This window comes from Belonocnema kinseyi, chromosome 1, assembly GCF_010883055.1.
Source record: "Belonocnema kinseyi isolate 2016_QV_RU_SX_M_011 chromosome 1, B_treatae_v1, whole genome shotgun sequence".
Taxonomy (NCBI): Eukaryota; Metazoa; Arthropoda; class Insecta; order Hymenoptera; family Cynipidae; genus Belonocnema; species Belonocnema kinseyi.
Window position 1 is genome coordinate 2,054,523 of NC_046657.1, and position 19,623 is coordinate 2,074,145.

Below are 19,623 nucleotides of genomic sequence, written 5' to 3' on the forward strand. Positions count from 1 at the left end.
AATTTAAAAAATACCTGATGCCGATGAAGTCCCAACAGGAACAACAGATGACTTGGCGGAAACAGGTGGGATAGGTTGTTCAGGCGCAGGAGTAGCTCTGTGACTAGCTCGACCCTACAAACAAAATTACTACAAATTGCTACTAAAACCTATTTAATATTCAAAGCTTGAATTTTTTTTTGATTCTTAGATTGTTCCATCCTAAATCTATACAATCCAGAATTACGGGACTAACCAGAGCCTTTGGAATATTTCATAAATGTTTCCGGAAAGTAATTTTGATTTTTTAATGAAAATAGTGTGAAATAATTTTTTTTTTTTAATTTAACAATATTTTTCTACTTACCCAAGCTGAAGGTGGTCCTCTCGGGACTTGTTGGACAGGACCAGAAGGTCCAGAAGATGGAGGAGGAGCTGCAGCTGATGGGGGTTGTGATGGTCGACTCTAAAGAAATTTTTTTTTAAATATTTATTGAAATATTTAATTTTCAAAGCTGAAAGATTTCGATTTTTTCGATTTTTTTTTCGAATTTTTAATTGTCATTCAAAAAAAGTAATTATTCGTTCCTAAACTGATTTAAAATGCTAGAAACTATTTTGATTTATGAATAAGGCATTATTTTGTAAAATTTTAAAAGCGAGGTTCAAATTTGAAATAATTCAGAATCAAATTAAAAAAAAAAGATATTCTCATTCTAGCGACTACTAATTTAAAATGGTTAAATCTGATTTTTTTAACCTTGCATTTTCATTGTATGCTAAATTAAAACGTTCAGGATTAAAACATTTTACATTCAGAATAATAAAAATTCGATAAATTCAAAAAGGCTTTCGAAATTTAAGAATTGCAAATTGATATCTTGAGGATTTTGAAAATTCGATAGATTCAAATCCAATATTAAAAATGTTGTATTTTGAAAACGCTCAAGATTCAACAAATTTGATTCAGATTGCAAACAATTTTTCGACTTGCAATGAGAGAAGCTAAAAAATTAATTCTTTTCAGTTTCAAGCCTGAAAAAATTGTATTTCCAAGATTTTTAAATTCACTGGACTATTCTGCAAATTTAAATTAAATGCAAACAAATTATTTACTTCAAAGCGTGGAAACTTAAAAAAGAGGAAAAATGTAAAAAGTAAATAATTTTTCGACTTGAAAAAGAAACTCTTGCAAGATTTTATCAAATTGAAAGCCTTGAATTCAACTTTTTTGATTATAGAATTGAACAATATTCATCCTTTTAAATATTGTTTAGTTATCATGAATATTTTTCAAACTTTAGAAATGAAACTTAATTTTGAATCAAAAGCTTAAAGTAATTTTCAATTTAAATTTGTTAAATCTTAAGCCTTTAAAAAATTCTACCTTCTGTGAATATTTCACACTGAAAATTCTTTTATTTTAACGATTATTTCTTCAATCAAAAATTGTTTTGGCACTCCAAATGGTTTTGTTGCAAAGTATTTAAATCTGAACTTGAATTTTTAAATTTTTTAAGATGTTCGCTGAGCTACATTTTAATTTAAAATTGCACAACCTTAAACAATTTAAATTTAAATTAATTGTCTGCTTTTATATCTGGAAAGGGGGGAAATTCTAAAAATAAACCATTTTTCGACTTAAAAAACGAAAATGCTAATTTTAAAGCCTTCAATGTTGAAAAAATTGTATTTTCAAGATTTTAGTACAATTAATTAAATTCCCTTCAAGATTTTGCAATTTGAGTGTAAATTCAAACAACTTTCCGACTTGAAGGAGAAAAACTTAAAAAAGTAAACGATTTTTCAACAAAATATATGAATTCTAAAAAAGATTGGTTTTTAACAAAAAATGGATCAATCAAATTTTCAAGTAAAATGATTAATTTTCAACAAAAAAAGTTCAACCAAAGTGATTAATTTTCAACTTAAATGATAAATCTTCCGCTGAAATATAAGAATTTTAAACCAAAAATATGAATTTCTAACAAAAGAGTTTTAACTTTCAAGCAAGTGGTTTTATTTTTAATTAAAATTATGAATATATTACTGGAATACTTAAATTTTCACCTAAAAAGAAAATTAATTCTCTACCAAAAAATACGGATTTTCAACAAAATACATAAATTTTCGAGTGAAAAAAAAAAATTTCAACCAAATAGTTCATTTTTGATAAAAAAAAAAGATTAATTTGAATTTCCCCCAAAAAAGATTAATTTTCTCACGAAAAAAATTCCGAACTTTTAAACTCCAGGTTTTCCAGGTGAGTAGACACTCTGATATCTTTAAATTTTAATTAAATTGTTTATTTTTATTTAAATTTTACGATTCTACTATTGTGAAGACTTCGATATTTTAAAGGCTCTCAATTTCAAATTGTTGAATTTAGAAAATTTCAAATTTGAGATGGCCCTCTTATGATTGCTTTCTTGTCAAATTGTTTTATTTTCAACATCCTAAAATTTAAAATTTTCAAGTTTTCAATTTGAAATATGACATTTTTATTCTGGAATTTATTATGGCAGGCTCGAATTTCAAATTTTGAAGATTTATTTAAATTATAAACTTTTAATTTTTAACATCTTGTAAATTGTCTAATTTAAAAAGTGTCGCATTTTAAATTGTTCCATTTTGAAATATTTAAATTCGAAAAATTGTACAATAATAAAGATTTGATTTTGAAACTGCTGAATTTATAAAGTTTAAATTTTCATTTGTATCTTGAAGTCGTATATTAAAAATGTTTTGACTTCAAATTAGAAAAACTCGGATTTCAAATTTTTTAGAGCATATCATTTTAAATTGTATATTTTTTAACACTTTAATTTAAAGTGTTTTGATGAAAAATTCCTTATTTTTAACAAAATAATAATAAATTGTCTTTAATTGTCAAAATTGTTTTTAAATAAAAAATTGTACAATTTTGAAAGTTTGATGTTAAAACTGTTTAATTTCAAACGTTTCAATTGTAAATTCTTATCTAGAATTTGTATATTAAAAAATATTTATTTATAAAAGTTTCAATCTAAAATCGTTTATTTTTTTTATACTAACAAAAATTTAGAATTGTAAAATTTTTAATAATTTAAATCAGAATGATCTAATTCGTAATTTCTTTAAAATCTTGAAAGACCCATGTAAAAATTATTCCTTCAGTGTTCATTTTTAAATTTTCGTCTACACTATTTTAAATATTTAAATTGTTTTTTATATCCAATACTGTAATTTATTAGTAAATATTCCAAATTTCAGGATGTCTCGCCAATTTTGTATATTTCATAAACGTTTCCTGAATATAATTTAAACAAACAAAATAAAAAATAAGATAATCGAAAAAATTAAAAATTTTCTACATTTTTTTTTACTAACCCATGCTGCAGGCGCTTGCACGGGTCCTTTCTGAGGAGACTCAGCTCCCTTTTCTGCAGTTTGCGGTGTTCTTCCTCGGCCACGACCTCGACCCATAGGTTTTCCTTTTGGCTCCGACATCCTCTTAAAATTTTCCCCTTCTTAATTTTTCTGAACAAAAGAAACCATTTTTTTTTTTGTTATATCCTGAAAAAAACCACTACCCTCTTCATCCAGAGAAAATCTTTAATAAAAAAGAAAGAAGAAAAGAGAAAAAGAAACAAGAAAAACTTAATTTTCAAAATCCAATGATTGTTCCATAATAATAGTGAATTTATACAAAATAAAAATTCATATTAAAATTAAAAAAGTAAGTTTTTAGTAAAATAATTCAATTGTAACTAAATTATTGAATTTTCAATCTACAAAGAGACATTTTTAGATCAAATGGTCCAATTATCGAATAAAAAAGAAATAAGACCAATCAAAAACAGTTGCATTTTCAACGTAATAGTTAAATTTTTAGAAAGACCAAAAAAGATTATCGAGAAAAATGAAATTGCAAACAAAAAAGACGAATTTTAAAAACCAAAAGGCGATTTTTCAACAAAATACATGTATTATCAAAGAAATATTAAATTCCAAAAAAATAGTTGAATTTTCAACTTTTAAAAATGAAGTTTTAAAAAAAAGGTGATATTCCAAAAAAAAGAGATAAATTTTATAACCTAAAACACGAATTTTCAAAGAAAAAATAGTTGTATTTTCAACTAGAAATATCAATTTTCAACCAAAAATGGAAAAGTTACATTTTCAGTAAATAGAAAATAATTTTTAACAAAACAGTCAAATTTCCAATGAAACAGATGAATTTTCAACGAAGAAGAATTTTCTAAAAATGAGGATTTTTGAGCCAAGAAAAAAAATTCATGCTGTATGTTTAACAAAAAAAAAAAAAAAAATTTTTAACCGTGTAAATTAGTTTTCTACCAAAAAGACGAATTATCAACTAAAAATATCAACTTTCAACTAAAAATAGAAGTTACATTTTCAGTTTAAAAAATTAATTTTACACCAAAAAAAGAAACGAATCTCCAACAAAAGAAGGAAATGTTCAACCAGAGATGAACTTTTGTTTGAGATGAAGTTGATAAAAAATTCTCTATTTTGTATGAGATGAACTTTTCGCCAAAAAAATAAATTTTTAAGAAAGTAGTTAAGTTATAACAAAATTTTTTTAAATTTTAATTTTCAACAAAGATGAATTCTCGACAAAAAATATAATACTGATATTTCAATCAAAAACATTAATTTTAAAACCAAAAGGAAGAATTTTCAACAAATGAATGAAATTTTAAACAAATAGTTTAATTTTTAACAACAAACATTAATTAAAAAAAAAAATGGAAAAGTTACATTTTCAGTAAAGAAAAAATAATTTTTAATAACAGTCGAATTTCCAACAAAGAGATGAATCTTCAAATAAAACGAATTTTCCAACCAAAAAGACGAATATTCAAGAAATTAAGACTTTTAACTCGATAAAAAAGAAAATTTTAAACCATGAAGATTAGTTTTCTTTAATAAAACCACGAAATCTCAAGTAAGAAAAATAAATTTTCAACAAAAAATTGAAGAGCTACATTTTCAGTTTAAAAAATATTAATAAATTGGGAAATCGTATTTTCAACAAAATCAAAACATTTTCAACCGTAGTTGTATTTTCAGCCTATAAAAATTGAATTATTAACCAAAAATAGTTGATTTTTCATTTAAAAAAATATATAAATATCTACCAGAAGAAATGAATTTTCAAAACAAAGAGGAATTTTCAATAAAACACATGAAGTTATAAACAAACAAATGAATTTTCAACAACAAAATTTAATTTTCAATCTAAAATAGAAAAGTTAAATTTTTTAGTTAAAAAAGATAATTTTAAACAAACAAAAAAAACGAATTTGCAACAAAATAATTAAATTTTCAACAAATTAAATGAATTTTCAATCGAATACTAGATTTTTCAACATATAAACATTAACTTATTAACCAAAAATAGTTGATATTTCATTTAAAAAAAGAAGAAATATCTACCAGAAGAGATGAATTTTAAAAACAAAGAGGAATTTGAAACAAAATACATGAATTTTTCATCAAATAAATGAATTTCCAACCCCCCACAAAATTTAATTTTTAATCTAAAATAGAAAACTTAAATGTTGAGCTAAAAAACTTAATTTTAAACAAAAAAAAATGAATTTCCAACAAAATAATAATATATTCGACCAGAAATAAACCTTCAGCCAAACAAAATTTTTAACTTGAATTTGCAACAAATTACATAAATGTTCAACAAAATAGTTGAATTTTCAATCTATAAAAATTAATTATTAACCAAAAATAGTTTATATTTCATTAAAATAAAAAGAAATATCTACCAAAAGAGATGAATTTTAAAAATAAAGAGGAATTTTCAACAGAATACATGAATTTTTCACCAAATGAATGAATTTCCAAAAAAAAAAAGATTTATTTTCAGTCTAAAATGGAAAAGTTAAATGTTTAGTTAAAAAAATTAACTTTAAACAAAAAAAAAAGAATTTCCAACAAAATAATTACATTTTCAACCAGAAATGAACCTTTAGTCAAACCAATTTTCAACTTATGTGTTGAATTTTCAACAAATTACATGAATTTACAATCAAATAAATGAATTCCCAACAAACAAACAAAAAAAAGATTAAGTTGAAACATATATTTTGAACCAAAAAAGAAAGGACTATCCAACAAAATAATTAATTTCTCAATCAAAGAGATGAAATTTCAACCAAAAAAATACATTTTTAAGAAATGACATGAATTTTCAACGAAATAGTTGATTTTTCAGCCAAAACAGAACAGAACAAAATAGTTAAATTTTCAAAAAAACAAATGAACTTTCAATTTAAATTGAAATAAATTTTCAACAAAATGGTTCAACTTTTAGTAATAGTTGAATTTTAAATTAAAAAAGGTCAATATTAAACAAAAAAGATGAATTATCTACCAAAAAGAATTCATTCTTTAAAAGCTTAAAAATTTGCAACCAAATAAAAAGTTTTTAACTAAAAATTTAATCGTTAGAAGGAAGCAACTGCAAAAAAAAATAAAGAGAAAATAAATTAGTAACAAAAATATTATATCAGGCGCCAAACTTTATTTTTAAAATCCCTAAATTTTCCCTGACCAATTTTTCATTTTCTCGGACTGTTAATATTCAAAAACAAGAATCTTTATCAACTATTTACAACAAACAATCTTTTAAAACGAAATAAAAAAATTTCGAAGTTATTTTTCCTCTTAGAAAAATTCCCTCACTTTTCTCAAACTTTTTGGAAAAAGTTTGACTTTCCCTGGTTAATAAAATTGCCTTTTAACTGATTTCCCCTGACCTACGGCCACCCGGGCACTTCAAAATTTATAAAATTTACTTCTTCGAAAACTCACTTAAAACTTACGAAAAATGAGCAGAATTTGAATTCCCTTTTCTTTATATTGGTCTCTTGGTCATCCACAACTTCTTCTTCTTCTGCTTTTAAGATTTAGAAGTGTCCCGTCCACCTTGAAATAAAATTTTCATTTGAAAACTTTCTGATCCAGACAGAATTTAAAAAAAATATATATATAAAAATACTGAGCCAGGATCGTGCCTAGCGTTTCCTAAAGAGGAAAAAATCCTGGACTTTTTATGTTTTCCAAGACAAAAAAATATGTTTTTCCAGACACCCTTTTCTTACAGTGAAAAAATCATTTTCACGAACTATACTAGAAATTGCAGATCTATTGGAACTAAAAAAAGTGTCACATGTGAAGTTTATGATATGCCCCTAAAATCTGACTTTATAATAAAAAAAATAAAATAAAAACAGTTTTTTGGTAATTGTTCATTTTTTCAGGGTGAAAAATCAAAACTTTACAATCAAAAATATTTCACAGTTTCTCCTTTTTTCAACTTTAACAACAATTTAATGACATTTTTTAAGAAAGTGTTTTAAAAAAATTATAATTGATTGAAGTTTGACTGAGTTATCGAATTTTAAGCTAATTTGAATTTAATTTTCAATGAAATAATTAAATTTTTAACAAAATAGTTGAATTTTTAACTTGCTACGATAAATATTTAACCAAAATTAACCATTTTTAACCAAGGACAATAATTTTCTACAAAAAATACAAATGTTCAACAAAATGCTTACATTTTCAGGCCATTTTTTAAAAACAAAATAGTTTAATTTTCAACCATAGTGGAAATTTGCAAGTAAAATGGCAAACCTGGAAGATGAATTTTCTACAAAAGCGTAACTCGATAATATTAAATTTCAACCAAAAAGACGAATTTTCAAAAAAATAATTTAACTTTCAATCGAGCAGATGCATTTTCAATTAGAACGATGAATCTTGAAAAACATAATTTTGAACAAAGTAGTTCAAATTTTAACCCAGAGTTCAAATTTTCGAATCAGACGAATTTTAAACAAATTAAGATTTATTAGTCTATAGAAAAAAAAGTTTATTCAAATTGTTTTTTATCCAAAATAGATTAAATTTCAACCGAAAATATTTGTTTGATACCAATAAAGATGAATTTTGAACTAAAAAATATCAATTTTCAACAAAAAAGGGAAAAATTACATTTTCAGATAAAAGAATTGCTTTTAAAATTTAAAAAAAAAAACATAATTTCAAGAAAATAATTACATATTCTACCAAAGAGATGAACCATCAAACGAACCAAATTTTTAGACAAAAACTGAAGTTAAATTTTCAGTTCAAAAATTTTTTTTTACAAAGAAAGAAAGAGTTTTCAACAAAGAAGTTAGAATTGCAACCAACGAGATGAATTTTCCACAAAAATGATGAATCTTAAACTGTAATAGTTACAATTTTAATTTAAAAAAAATTAATTTTCAACACCAAAACACGAATTTTTAACAATATAAAAAAATCATAACCAAATAGTTTAATTTATAAATAAATTAAGTGTTTAACAAAATAATTTTATTTTTAATCTAATAGCTAAATTTTTGACTTACAAAAATAAATTATTAGCCAAAACGACAAATTTCTACCAAAAAAGATGGATTTTCAACAAAATGCATAAACTGTCAAGTAAAAGAGATAATTTTTCAGTAAAAAAATAATATAATAGTTTAAATTGAAACCAAAGTTGATGATGAAAACTTTTCATCAAAACGACAAATTTAGAACCAAAAGACATATTTTCAACAAAAAAAAAAGTTAATTTTTAACCAAACAGTTACAGTTTTAACGAAAAAAGAAAAAATGTCAACCAAAAAGGTTGGTTCCATAGCTATAAAGTAGAATTTTACACTAAAAAAAAAGATCAATTTTCAACAAAAATGGAAAAATTACATTAAATAAAAAATCAATTTTAAATTTAAACAAAAAAGTTGAATTTTGAACCAAAGAGATGAGCCTGCAAACAAACAAAAAAATTAATTTTCAGTCAAAAATGGAAAATAATCTTTGAATTTTCAACCAAAAAGTTAAACTTTCAACTGACGAGGTGAATTTCTAACAAAAATGATGAATTTTCACCCGGAATAGTTCAATTTTCAATTATATTTGATATTTCAAAAATAAATATTTCGAATAATTATTTTTTTACGGTTTTTGATTCTTTGATTTTACAGCTATATAAATATAATTTCCCTAAGATGCGTGAGAAAATTAAAAAAGACTTTGGAAGATTTCAGATTTCAAATAAAAATTTTTACAAAAAAGGCTGATCTTTAAACCAATAGTTTAATTACCAAACAAAAAAGAGAAATTCTCAACGAAAAATGTAATAGTTTATATTTTAATACAAATTTTTATTTTTAATGAAAATCAGTTTAACTAATCCAAAAAAGACAAATTCTCAGCAAAATAGTTGAATCCTCAACCAAAAAAGATTAATTTTCATCCAGGTTATATTTTTAACAAAAAAAAAAAGATTAAATATTTTCCAAAAGAGGCGAATTTTCTACAAAACACTTAAACTTTTTAATCCAAAAATATCAATTTTCAACAAAAAATTACTTTTCAACGTGATACATGATTTTTTTACGAAAATAAAAATGAATTCTCAACGAAAAATTTAATAGTTGAATTGATATAAAAATCAACTTTTAATATTATTTGTAATGTTTTAAAATATATTCTTAAAATTAATTTCTTTACAAATAAAGAATCACTGTAAATGTTCCCATGAATCTCAAGAAAAAATTACCATTATCATGAAACCTTTCGAAATCTTAAAAAAAAAGTTCAAAATTTTATTTCAAAATGTTCAAAATTCTATATTTTTTTCCAAGTTTCACGAATTGCTAAATTATTTTTAAAATATTTCAAAAACATCTAAATACTCTTTAAAATGATTTAAATTTTTCTTAAAATGTGGAAAAATTCCGCAAAAACAAAAAAATTGCCTAAAAGTCTTCCAGATTCCTTTTGGATAATTTATAAAATCTTTTGAAATATTCTCCTGAATTAAATTTCGTAAAATAAGAAATCTTTTCAAACTTTTCCTTTCTAAATTCTTAAAAAGCTTCTAAATCTTTTGTTTCAAATCTTCAAAAATCTACATTTTGTTTTTCAAAACTGCTAAATATCTATTAAACATATTCAAACTTTTTCTCAAATTTAATTTTAAAATCTTCTACTTACCCTCTTTCCCGAAATTAAAATTTTCCTTCTTTAAAAATAATTTTTTAAAAATAAAGTTACACTTTAAATATTCGCGAGAATATTAAGAAAATTCTTTTATCATTTTTATACGTTTCAAAACATTACAAAAAAAACTTCAAAGTGTTATTTCGAAATATTGAAAAATCTACATTTTGTTTTAGATTTTTAGAATTATTATTGAAATCTTTTAAAAACTTCAAAATATATTTTAAAAATGTTTGAATTTTTCGAAAAGTTTGTAAAAAATTCTGCAAAATAGCCTTTAAATCTTTCACATTCTTTTTGCATTATTCTGGAAATCTGTTGACATTTTTAAAAATATTTTGAAATATTCGCTTAAAATAAATGTTATAGATTAAAAAAAATCATTTAGAATGTCCCGAGAAATGTTTAAACAAAAATTCTCTTGAAACCTTTCAAAATTCTTAAAAAGCTTCTAAATTTTTTGTTCGAACTCTTCAAAAATCATTTTAAATCTATTTCAAGTTTCTTTGTTAACTTGGTTTAAGATTATATAAATATCATGTTTTTAGGTTTCTCAAGAAAATTCAAAAAGATTTTTGAAGATTGCAAATATGTTGGAAAAATATCTAGAAAATGTATTTTTATTTTACAAAGTATTACAAAACTTTCTGAAAATTTTCACAGTTTAAATTATATCTAGGACTTCTTAAGCTTAGAATAAAAAAAAAATATTTGATAAATTTTCGGAAATCTCTCAAAGTTTTAAAATATGTTCAATCTTTTCAAATCATCCAAAATTCGCAAATAACTTTGAAACTGAATCACATTTTTCTTAAAATTGTCTTAAAATCTTCCGGAACCGATTTTGAAATTTTTTTTATTCTTTTGTATTATTTTTAAATCTTTTAAAATATTCTCTTAAAATTATAATTCAAAATAAAGAATCACTTTAAATATTGCCAAAAATCTTCAGAACATTTTATTATTATCTTGAAACCTTTTTATTATTCTTTAAAAACTTATAAATTTCAAATTTTCAAGAATCTAATTTTCGTCTTAAGTGTTTTTAAATATTTTCCAATTTTTAATTATTCTTGAAATTGATTAAAGAGGTATAAATATCTTTTAAAATTATTCGAATTCTTCTTAAGTGAAAAAATTCTGCAAAAGTAAAAAAACTGCCTTAAAAACTTCTAGATTCTTATTTGACAATTTTGGAAATATTTTCGAATGTTTTAAAATCTTTTTGAATATTATCTTAAAATAAAATTTGTAAAATAAAAAATGACTTTTAATTTTTACCAGAAAGTAAAAAAAAATTATTCTTTTGAAACCTTTCAAAATTCTTAAATAGCTTCTAAATTTTTTGTTCGAGATCTTCAAAAATCTACAGTTTGTTTTAAATTGGTTAAAATATTTCTAAGTATAAAATTATTTTTGTATTTATGCAACGAAACAAGTGAATTTTTAACAAAGTAATTTAACTTTAATCCAATTTCCAACAAAACAAAAAGAATTTTCAACAAAAAATACAAAAAAAGTCTTTAAAAAAACTATTTTTTGTAACCATATACACCAAAAAGTTAATTTACGACAGATGTATTTTTTATAAAAATAGTATAATTTTCTTATCAAATAGTTGAGCTTTCAACCAAAAATAATAATTTTCAACAAAAAAGTTTATTTTCGACGGAATAACTTAATTTTCCAAAAGACAGATGAGTTTTTCATAAAAATATTTTTCAACAAAAAAGTTTATTTTTAACTAAATAGCTTAATTTTCCAAAAAATAGTTGAATTTTCAGCCCGAAATATTACATTTTTAAACTGGAAAGATGAATTCACTACAAAAATGTTGAGTCTTAAAACCAAATAAATGATTTTTCAAACAAAAATATGAATTTTCAGAAAAAAAGTTCATTTCCAAAAAATAGATGAGTTGTCAACTAAATTGATGATTTTTAGTAACAAAAAATAATTCATTTTGAACCAAGAAGATTCATTTTCCAACCAAAAATATGAGTTTAAAAAAAATACGGAAATTCTCAAACGAATGGTTGAATTTTTAACTGGAAAAGGTCAATTTTGAATTGAATCCTGTTGAATTAAAAATTTAACATTTTTATAAATTAAAAAGTTGAAAGAATTCTGCTTGAAAGTTAAAAAAAAGTTCCTCATTTTTCACGGCCAATGAAATTTAAAAAATCAAACTATATTCTAAACATTTTTCCACATAAAGTAATAAACAATAAGCAACAAATAAAAGCATTGCAAGTGGATATTTTGTATTCCAAATTTGGAAATTGAAGTTTTTTTTCAATTCAAAAATTGAGTATTCAAAATTTAGAACTTTTATAAATTATATAGTTCAAAGATTCAGATTAAGTTTCAAAAATATAAATCCACGTTAACATTTTCAAAAGACTAAATTAAAGAATCAAGCAATGAACCTTAAAAATGTTCAAAATTATATTATTTTAAGTAATTTTAAGCTAAAGACATTAATAATTGAAAAATAATTTTTTTAACTAAAAAGTTCTTAAATTAGAAGTTGAATTATTGTTATTTTGAATAGTCTAGGCATCCTTCAAAATCTTTAAAATTGTATTTCAAAATCTTGAAAAATCTAGAAGTGGTTTTAAATTTTTCCAAATTCAAAATCATTTTTGAATTTTTTTTCAGAACTTTTAAATATATTTCAAAATGAATTGACTTTCTTCTATAACTTTTAGAAAATCCTGCAAATTAAAAAAAAATTAGATTTGAATTTACAAATAACAATCTACCATTTATTATTTGTAAAAATATTAAAGTAATATTAAGAGGTATTTAGAAGATTTAAAAAGATTCGAATTAAATTTAGAACTTGAAATAATTTGAAATACTTACAGCCGAATTTAAAATGAAATTTTTGCAGATTTAAAACAAAAAATTTGGAATTTTTTTTAGAATTCTGAAAGACTACAAAAGAATAAAAATTTTCTTAAGATTCTTAGGAAAATTGAAAATCGATTCATTTAAAAATATATTTAGAAGTTCGGAAAAAATGTTAACACACTTCATTTAAATTACTTAAAAGAATTTCAAGTTTTTAATTCATTTTGAATCTTTTCAAAACTTCTACATATCTCTTAAAATTACTCAAATTTTTTCAACAAATAATAAGTTTTCCATTGTAATTTATGCGTCAAAATTTAATAATTTCACTTATAAATTAAACACTTTTTAAATAGAAAAATTAAAATTGTGACTCTAAAAGATAAAAAGTTCTTCGAAAATCTAAAGATTCAAAGCTTTCTATGTAAAACAATTCAGTTTTAAATTGTTTTCTTTTCAATATTAGGTTTCAATTTACTCGTCTTTAATGAACAGTGAAATATTGCTAAATATTAAATACTTATTCTTTTTCTACATTAGGAAATTTCAAATTAAACGGGATTAAAATTAAATAATTTAGACTCACAATATTTATAATTTAATAAATACCTTTAATTATAACTATATTATTATGGATTTATTTTTAAGTGGCAAATAGTAAAACGCACGTTTACATTTTTTACTAGATGAAAAAATTAATAGAAATAATAGATTAATAAATGTATTTATTAAATTTGATATAAAAAAATTATATAAATGAATACCTGAAACTCTGAATTAAAAATATATTATTGATAAATCAAGAAAATTTTGATTTAAAAATAAAGTTATCGGAATAAATGATATATTAATTTCAATTCTTATCAAGACTTCCGGGTTGAAACAGTTACAATCTGGAAATTCTCGAATTTTGATCGGATCTAGAATCGTTTGGTCAAATCAATTATTTTTAAGATTTCTATACTTAGAGTGCAGATCCATTTAAAAAATAATTTATTTATTTATATTTACAGTTGATAAAATAAAACTGTTTTTTAACAAAAAATTTTTTTCTGAAAATTCGTAAAATTCCCGGTTTCCCGGTCCACTCTGTTTTTTTTTAAAATAAAAAAGCTTCGATTTTAAAAACTTCTAATTTTTAATTGATTTAAACCTTTAAAACTGCATTTTAAAATTATTTAAATTAAAATATGTGCTTAAAAATTAAAAATGTGTAAAGTGAAAGATTTTAGAATTAAGCATTCTAAACTAAATGACATAATAATTTATAAAAATCACAATTTAGGAAATTATTTAAAAACGGTTGAAATAAAAGTTGGACAAAAATTTTATTATAATTCTTTGACTTTTAATATGTGATTTATAATTTCTTATTTTAAATAAACAGCCAAATTTGGCCGAATATTAAAAAAACTGTTCTTTTTTTAAATAATAATCAGCACAAAATTTAATGAAATATTTAGGAAAAAAATTCCGGTGGATCTATAACGGCAATTCTACAGCTTTATGGTTACGCCATAATTTCCAAGAAAAAAATATATATAATGAAACGAGCTAGCTGGAATATTTATAGTTTTATCTCAGTTACCTGAAGTTCAAGGAAAAATCAAGGAAAAAGGTTCAAAAGAATTTACAACCTTCACAAAAAGATGAATTTAAAATAAAATTGATGAATTTTCAATTTAAAAAGGATAAATTTCCAAACAAAAACGGAATAGTTAAATTTTCAGACTACAAAATTGATTTTTGAACAAAGGAAAAAAAGAATTTTCAGCTAAATAGTTTAGTTTTCTACCAAATTGTAGAATTTTCCAACCAAGAAGATACATTTTCTAAAGAAACAGATGAATTTTGAAGAAAAAAGTTAACTTTCTATCAACAATATAAATTTTAAACAAATTCATTTTTCAGCTAAACGGTTTAATTTTCTAAAAAATTGTTGAATGTTTAAGCCAAAAAGACGAATTAGCTACAAAACAGTTGAATTTTCAGTACGCAAATCTAATTTTTCAACCAAATATAGGAATATTCAAAGAAAAACTTAATGTTTGCATATTTTTGGTTTTTGGCAGAAAATTAATCTACTTGGTCGAAAATTCATTTTTTTGTTGTCTAAAAATGCATTATTTTATACGAAAATTAATTTCTTTGGTTCAAAAATATTAACTATTTCTTCTTTAGTTGAAAAATCAACTATTTGATTGAAAATTCACGTATTTTGTTGCAAGTCGTCTTTTTTTTATAGAAAATTAATCTTTTTATTTAAAAATTCAATTATTTGTTTCAAAATTACTTCTTTTTTATTGAGGATTCATCATTATATTTGATAATTCATTTATTTGGTAAATAATTGAACTATTTACTTGGAAATTCGATTTTTTCAATTCTTTTTTTAATCTAAATTATATCTATACTATTTTTCGTTAAAAAGTTATCTTTTTCCGTTGAAAATTCGTCTTTTTTGGTAGAAAATAATCTTCTTGCCTAAAAATTCACTTTTATTTAAAGATTTCTTATTTTAAGTGGAAATTAATTTCGATGATTAAAAATTTAACTATTTTATTGAAAATCCATGTATTGTGTATAAAAATTAATCTTATCAGTTGAATTATTTTATTTGTGGAATATTTATTTCTTCGCTTGAAAATTTAATTCACGCATTCAATGATTCCTTATTTTAGTTGATAAAATCGAGTTTTTTTTTGTTAAAAATTCATTTTTTTTTTACTGAAAATATGCCTACTCCACTGCCGATTAAAAATTTATATTTTTCTTTTTATTGAAAATTCACTTTTTTTGTTAAAGATTCCTTGTCTTATTTACAAATTAATTGTTTTGTTCGTTAATTTTTTTGACTGAAAATATAGCTACTTAATTTTAGATTGAAAATTAATATTCTTTAGTTGAAAATTCTTGTATTTTGTTGAAAATTCGTCTTTTTAGGGACAATATTAATCACCAAGGTTAAAAATTAATATTTCTGGTCGAAAATTCAACTAATTCTATAAAAATTCCTCTTTATTTATTGAAGAATCAACTTTAGTGTAGTAGAAAATTAATTTCTTTGATTAAAAATTTATTTTGTTAAAACTTCATGTTTTTTGCTAGAGAAATAATGTTCATAGTTGAAAATTTATCATTTTAAGTTGAAATCTCATATTCTTTGTTGAAAATTCGTCTTTTTCGGAAAAAATTGATCTTTTTGATCGAAAAGTCAACTATTTATGTATTTTGTTTAAAAATCATACCTTTCGTCAGAAAAATAATCTTCTTGGCTAAAAAATTCGTCTTCTTAGGATCGAAATGTATCCTTTGGATTGCATATTTATCCTCTTTAGTTAAAAATTCACTTTTTTGGGTAGAAAATTAATATTCTTGATTCATAATTCGTTTTTTTATAAAAATTAACTTGCTAAGTAAAAATCTAGCTATTCCGTTTTTGATTAAAAATTTCTCTTTTTTATTTGAAACTACATGTACTTTGTTGAAAATTCGTCCTTTTAGGTTGAAAATTTATTCTATTGTTTAAAAATTAATATTTTTTAGTAGAAATATCATGTTCTTTGTTTAAAATTCGTCCTTTTTGTTAGAAAAATAATCTTCATGATTGAAAAATAATGTTTCTGATTAAAGATTCTTTAGTGTGTAGAAAATTCGTTTTCTTTTTGTTAAAAATTCATTCTTTAACTGAAAACCTAACTATTCCATTATTGATTAAAAAAAATATTTAAAAATCGTCCTTTCCGATAGAAAATTAATCTTCTCGGTTGAAAATTAATTTCTGTGTTAAAGATTCTTTATTTTGGTTGAAAATTCGTCTTTTATTGCTAAAAATTAATTTTTTACCTGAAAATATAACTATTCCATTTTTGATTATATATTTATCTTATTTTGTTGAAAATTCCACTTTTGTAATAGAATAATAATCTTCTTGGTGAAAAATGCTTATTTTTTGTTGTAAAACTTCACTATTTAGTTGCGAACGCCTTTTTTTAATTGTTCAAAATTAATTTTTCGACTATAAAAATAACTATTCGATTCTCGGTTAAAAATTCGTATTTTTTTGGTTGAACATCGATCTTTTTTTATTAAAAATTCACGTAATTTGTTACAAATTTATCTTGTTTAATTGAAAATTCATGTTTTTTGTTCAAAATTGGTCTTTTTTCAGTTGAAAATTCATATTTTTGGTCGAAAAGTTAACTATTTATGTACTTTCTTTAAAAATAGTTCTTTTTTTTTTTTAATACACTAGTTGGTTAAAAAATAATTCTTCTAATTACCGATTTTTATTTTGTTGAAAATTAGTATTTTGTTTGTTTGTTAAAAAATTAATTTTTTAACTGAAAATCTAACTATTCTATTTTTTATTACAAATTTATCTTTATTTTAATTGAAAATTCATGTATTTTGTTTAAAAACTCATCATTTTTAAAAGAAAATTCATTCCTTTTGTAAAGATTCCTTATTTTAATTGAAAAATCGTTTTTTTATTATTAAAAATTAAGTTTTTAACTACAAATTGAACTATTCCATTTTACATGAAAAATGTATCTTTGTTTAGTTGAAAATTCCTCTTTTGTCATAGAATATTAATCTTCTTGATGTCAAATGCATTTTTATTGTTACAAATTTTACTATTTCGTTGAAAACGCCTTTTAATGGTTAAAAATTAATTTTTTAACTATAAAAATAACTATTTAAAAGTCAGTTGAAAATTCGTATTTTTATAGTATAAAATTAATCTTTTTGGTTAAAAATTGATATTTTTTTATTGAAAGTTCACGTAATTTGTTGAAAAAATATCATTTTAGGTTAAAAATTTATTCTTTTGGTTGAAAATTTATCTTCTTTAGTTGAAAATTCATCTTTTTGGTCGAAAAGTCAACTATTTATGTATTTTATTTAAAAATCGTTATTTTTGTTGGAAAAATAAATTTTTGGTTAAAAAATAATTTTTCTAATTACCGACTTTTATTTTCTTGAAGATTAGTTTTTTTTGTTTGTTAAAAGTTAATTTTTTAACTGAAAATCTAACTATTCCATTTTTTATTGCAAATTTCTTTTTTTAAATTGAAAATTCATGTATTTTGTTTAAAAATCATCCTATTGGTAATAAATTAATCTTCTTGGTTGAAAACTCATTCCTTTTGTAAAGATTCCTTATTTTAGTTGAAAAATCGTTTTTGTAATATTAAAAACTAAGTTTGCAACTAAAATTTTATGTATTCCATTTTACATTAAAAATTTATCTTTTTTTTTTTGAAAATTCCTCTTTTTTGATAGAATATTAATCTCCTTGATGAAAAATGCATTTTTTTGTTACAAATTTTACTATTTTGTTGAAAACGCCTTTTTTATGGTTGAAAAATTCGCGTTTTTTTGTTAAAAAATAAGTTTTTAACTGCAAATATACCTATTCCATTTCTGATTAAAAATGGATCTTTTCTTGGTTAAAATCCAAGTCCCCCTGATAATATTGAAAGGAAAAGAAAATCATTAAAATTAATATATACTCTTTTTCATAAAATAATTGTTTACCAAAACTTTTCCGACACCGGTTACAATTTTTTGGACTAAAATTAATACATTTTCGATAATAATTTTAATTTTAAAAAAACTACTGCTGAAAAACGCCAGCATTAAATATTCCCGAATGTGAAATGTGGATTTCGGTTATGAAATGGAGGTTTGTCGCTTCTTATGGTGGCAATGAAGATAAAAAAATTGACCCAAACAGTGCTGTAATTCACCCCAGGCTAAAAGGTACTAAAAATCCTGCAACCCGAGGAAAATTTTTTTTTACCTCCGCACAACACAGTGTAAAAAAATTGTATATAAATAATTTGAGTTTTGTATAAAAATAGCGTATACATGTAATATTTCTGAAAAACTCCTAAGTTATTGAAAAACATATTAGAAAAGCTCGTACTGAAATATAAATTTCGGCCCTGCATAGGTCGACCTTGGAAGTTCTAAACTATACTAAAAGTTTTGAAAACGTCAACTCCTTTTCTCAAATCTTAAGAAATTTATATATTTTTCACCGTTTTAATTTATGAAAATAACCCGGGAATGTTTAAATTATCAGATCATGTTCATACTCACGTCACGTGGCCTTTATCTGTTGTTTTTCCGGCGTCTTTCACATCCATGTGATGCCCACGATGCACTGTTTACACTTAACTTCACTTCATTTGTTAACGAAAAAAACAAACACTTTTCTAGCACTGTTTTCCGCGAATTTGACTTTTCTGCCAATCAGGATTTACAATTTTAATTTCTACTTCTAAATGGTCACATGCGTGTTTTGTTGTTCCGAATTAAGAAAGCACATCCATTTTGCTTCCTGAAGCCTATTCTACTAACAAAGCCTACTACTACATTCTCGGAAAAGGAGCGCCAGCTGAATCGTCACGTCTGCGGAATAACTGGCTGTAGGTTAGCGCATGATCTAACAAATACATGGTCTAGCCACGCGCAAGTAAAAAAACCGAACCAATAAAGACCCACCGCTTAATTTCTCCATCTTGGATAAGAAAGACGGCAAACGTAAGGGATTTTAAAATGCAAAATGTAAGAATAAAAATTTCTTGTACTTTTCAGGTGTATAAATATTTGAATCCTTATAAAATGTATTATAATAATGTTGAAGATCGTTAAAGGAAAATACGGATTAACTATAATTTTAGGTTATGTGTTTCATAACTTCTTTCTGCTGACAAA

General features: G+C 22.7%; 1 protein-coding gene across 2 annotated transcripts in view; it reads right to left on the bottom strand.

The window, feature by feature from the left end:
- Window positions 1-19,294, bottom strand: part of LOC117172037 (piwi-like protein Siwi) — a 59,861-nt gene extending 40,567 nt beyond the window's left edge. Inside the window, exons 1-5 of one of the 2 annotated variants that reach the window (XM_033359778.1) lie at window positions 19,006-19,294; window positions 6,825-6,927; window positions 3,349-3,498; window positions 347-445; window positions 15-114 (exon numbers count right to left, since the gene is read on the bottom strand). In XM_033359778.1, coding sequence (XP_033215669.1) covers window positions 15-114; window positions 347-445; window positions 3,349-3,468 — 319 coding nt within the window. In that variant the 5' untranslated portion in view covers window positions 3,469-3,498; window positions 6,825-6,927; window positions 19,006-19,294. Of the gene's footprint in view, window positions 1-14; window positions 115-346; window positions 446-3,348; window positions 3,499-6,813; window positions 6,928-19,005 lie in introns of both variants that reach the window. The other variant, XM_033359771.1, reaches the window with a different exon arrangement.
- Between the last annotated feature and the right edge of the window lie 329 nt (window positions 19,295-19,623).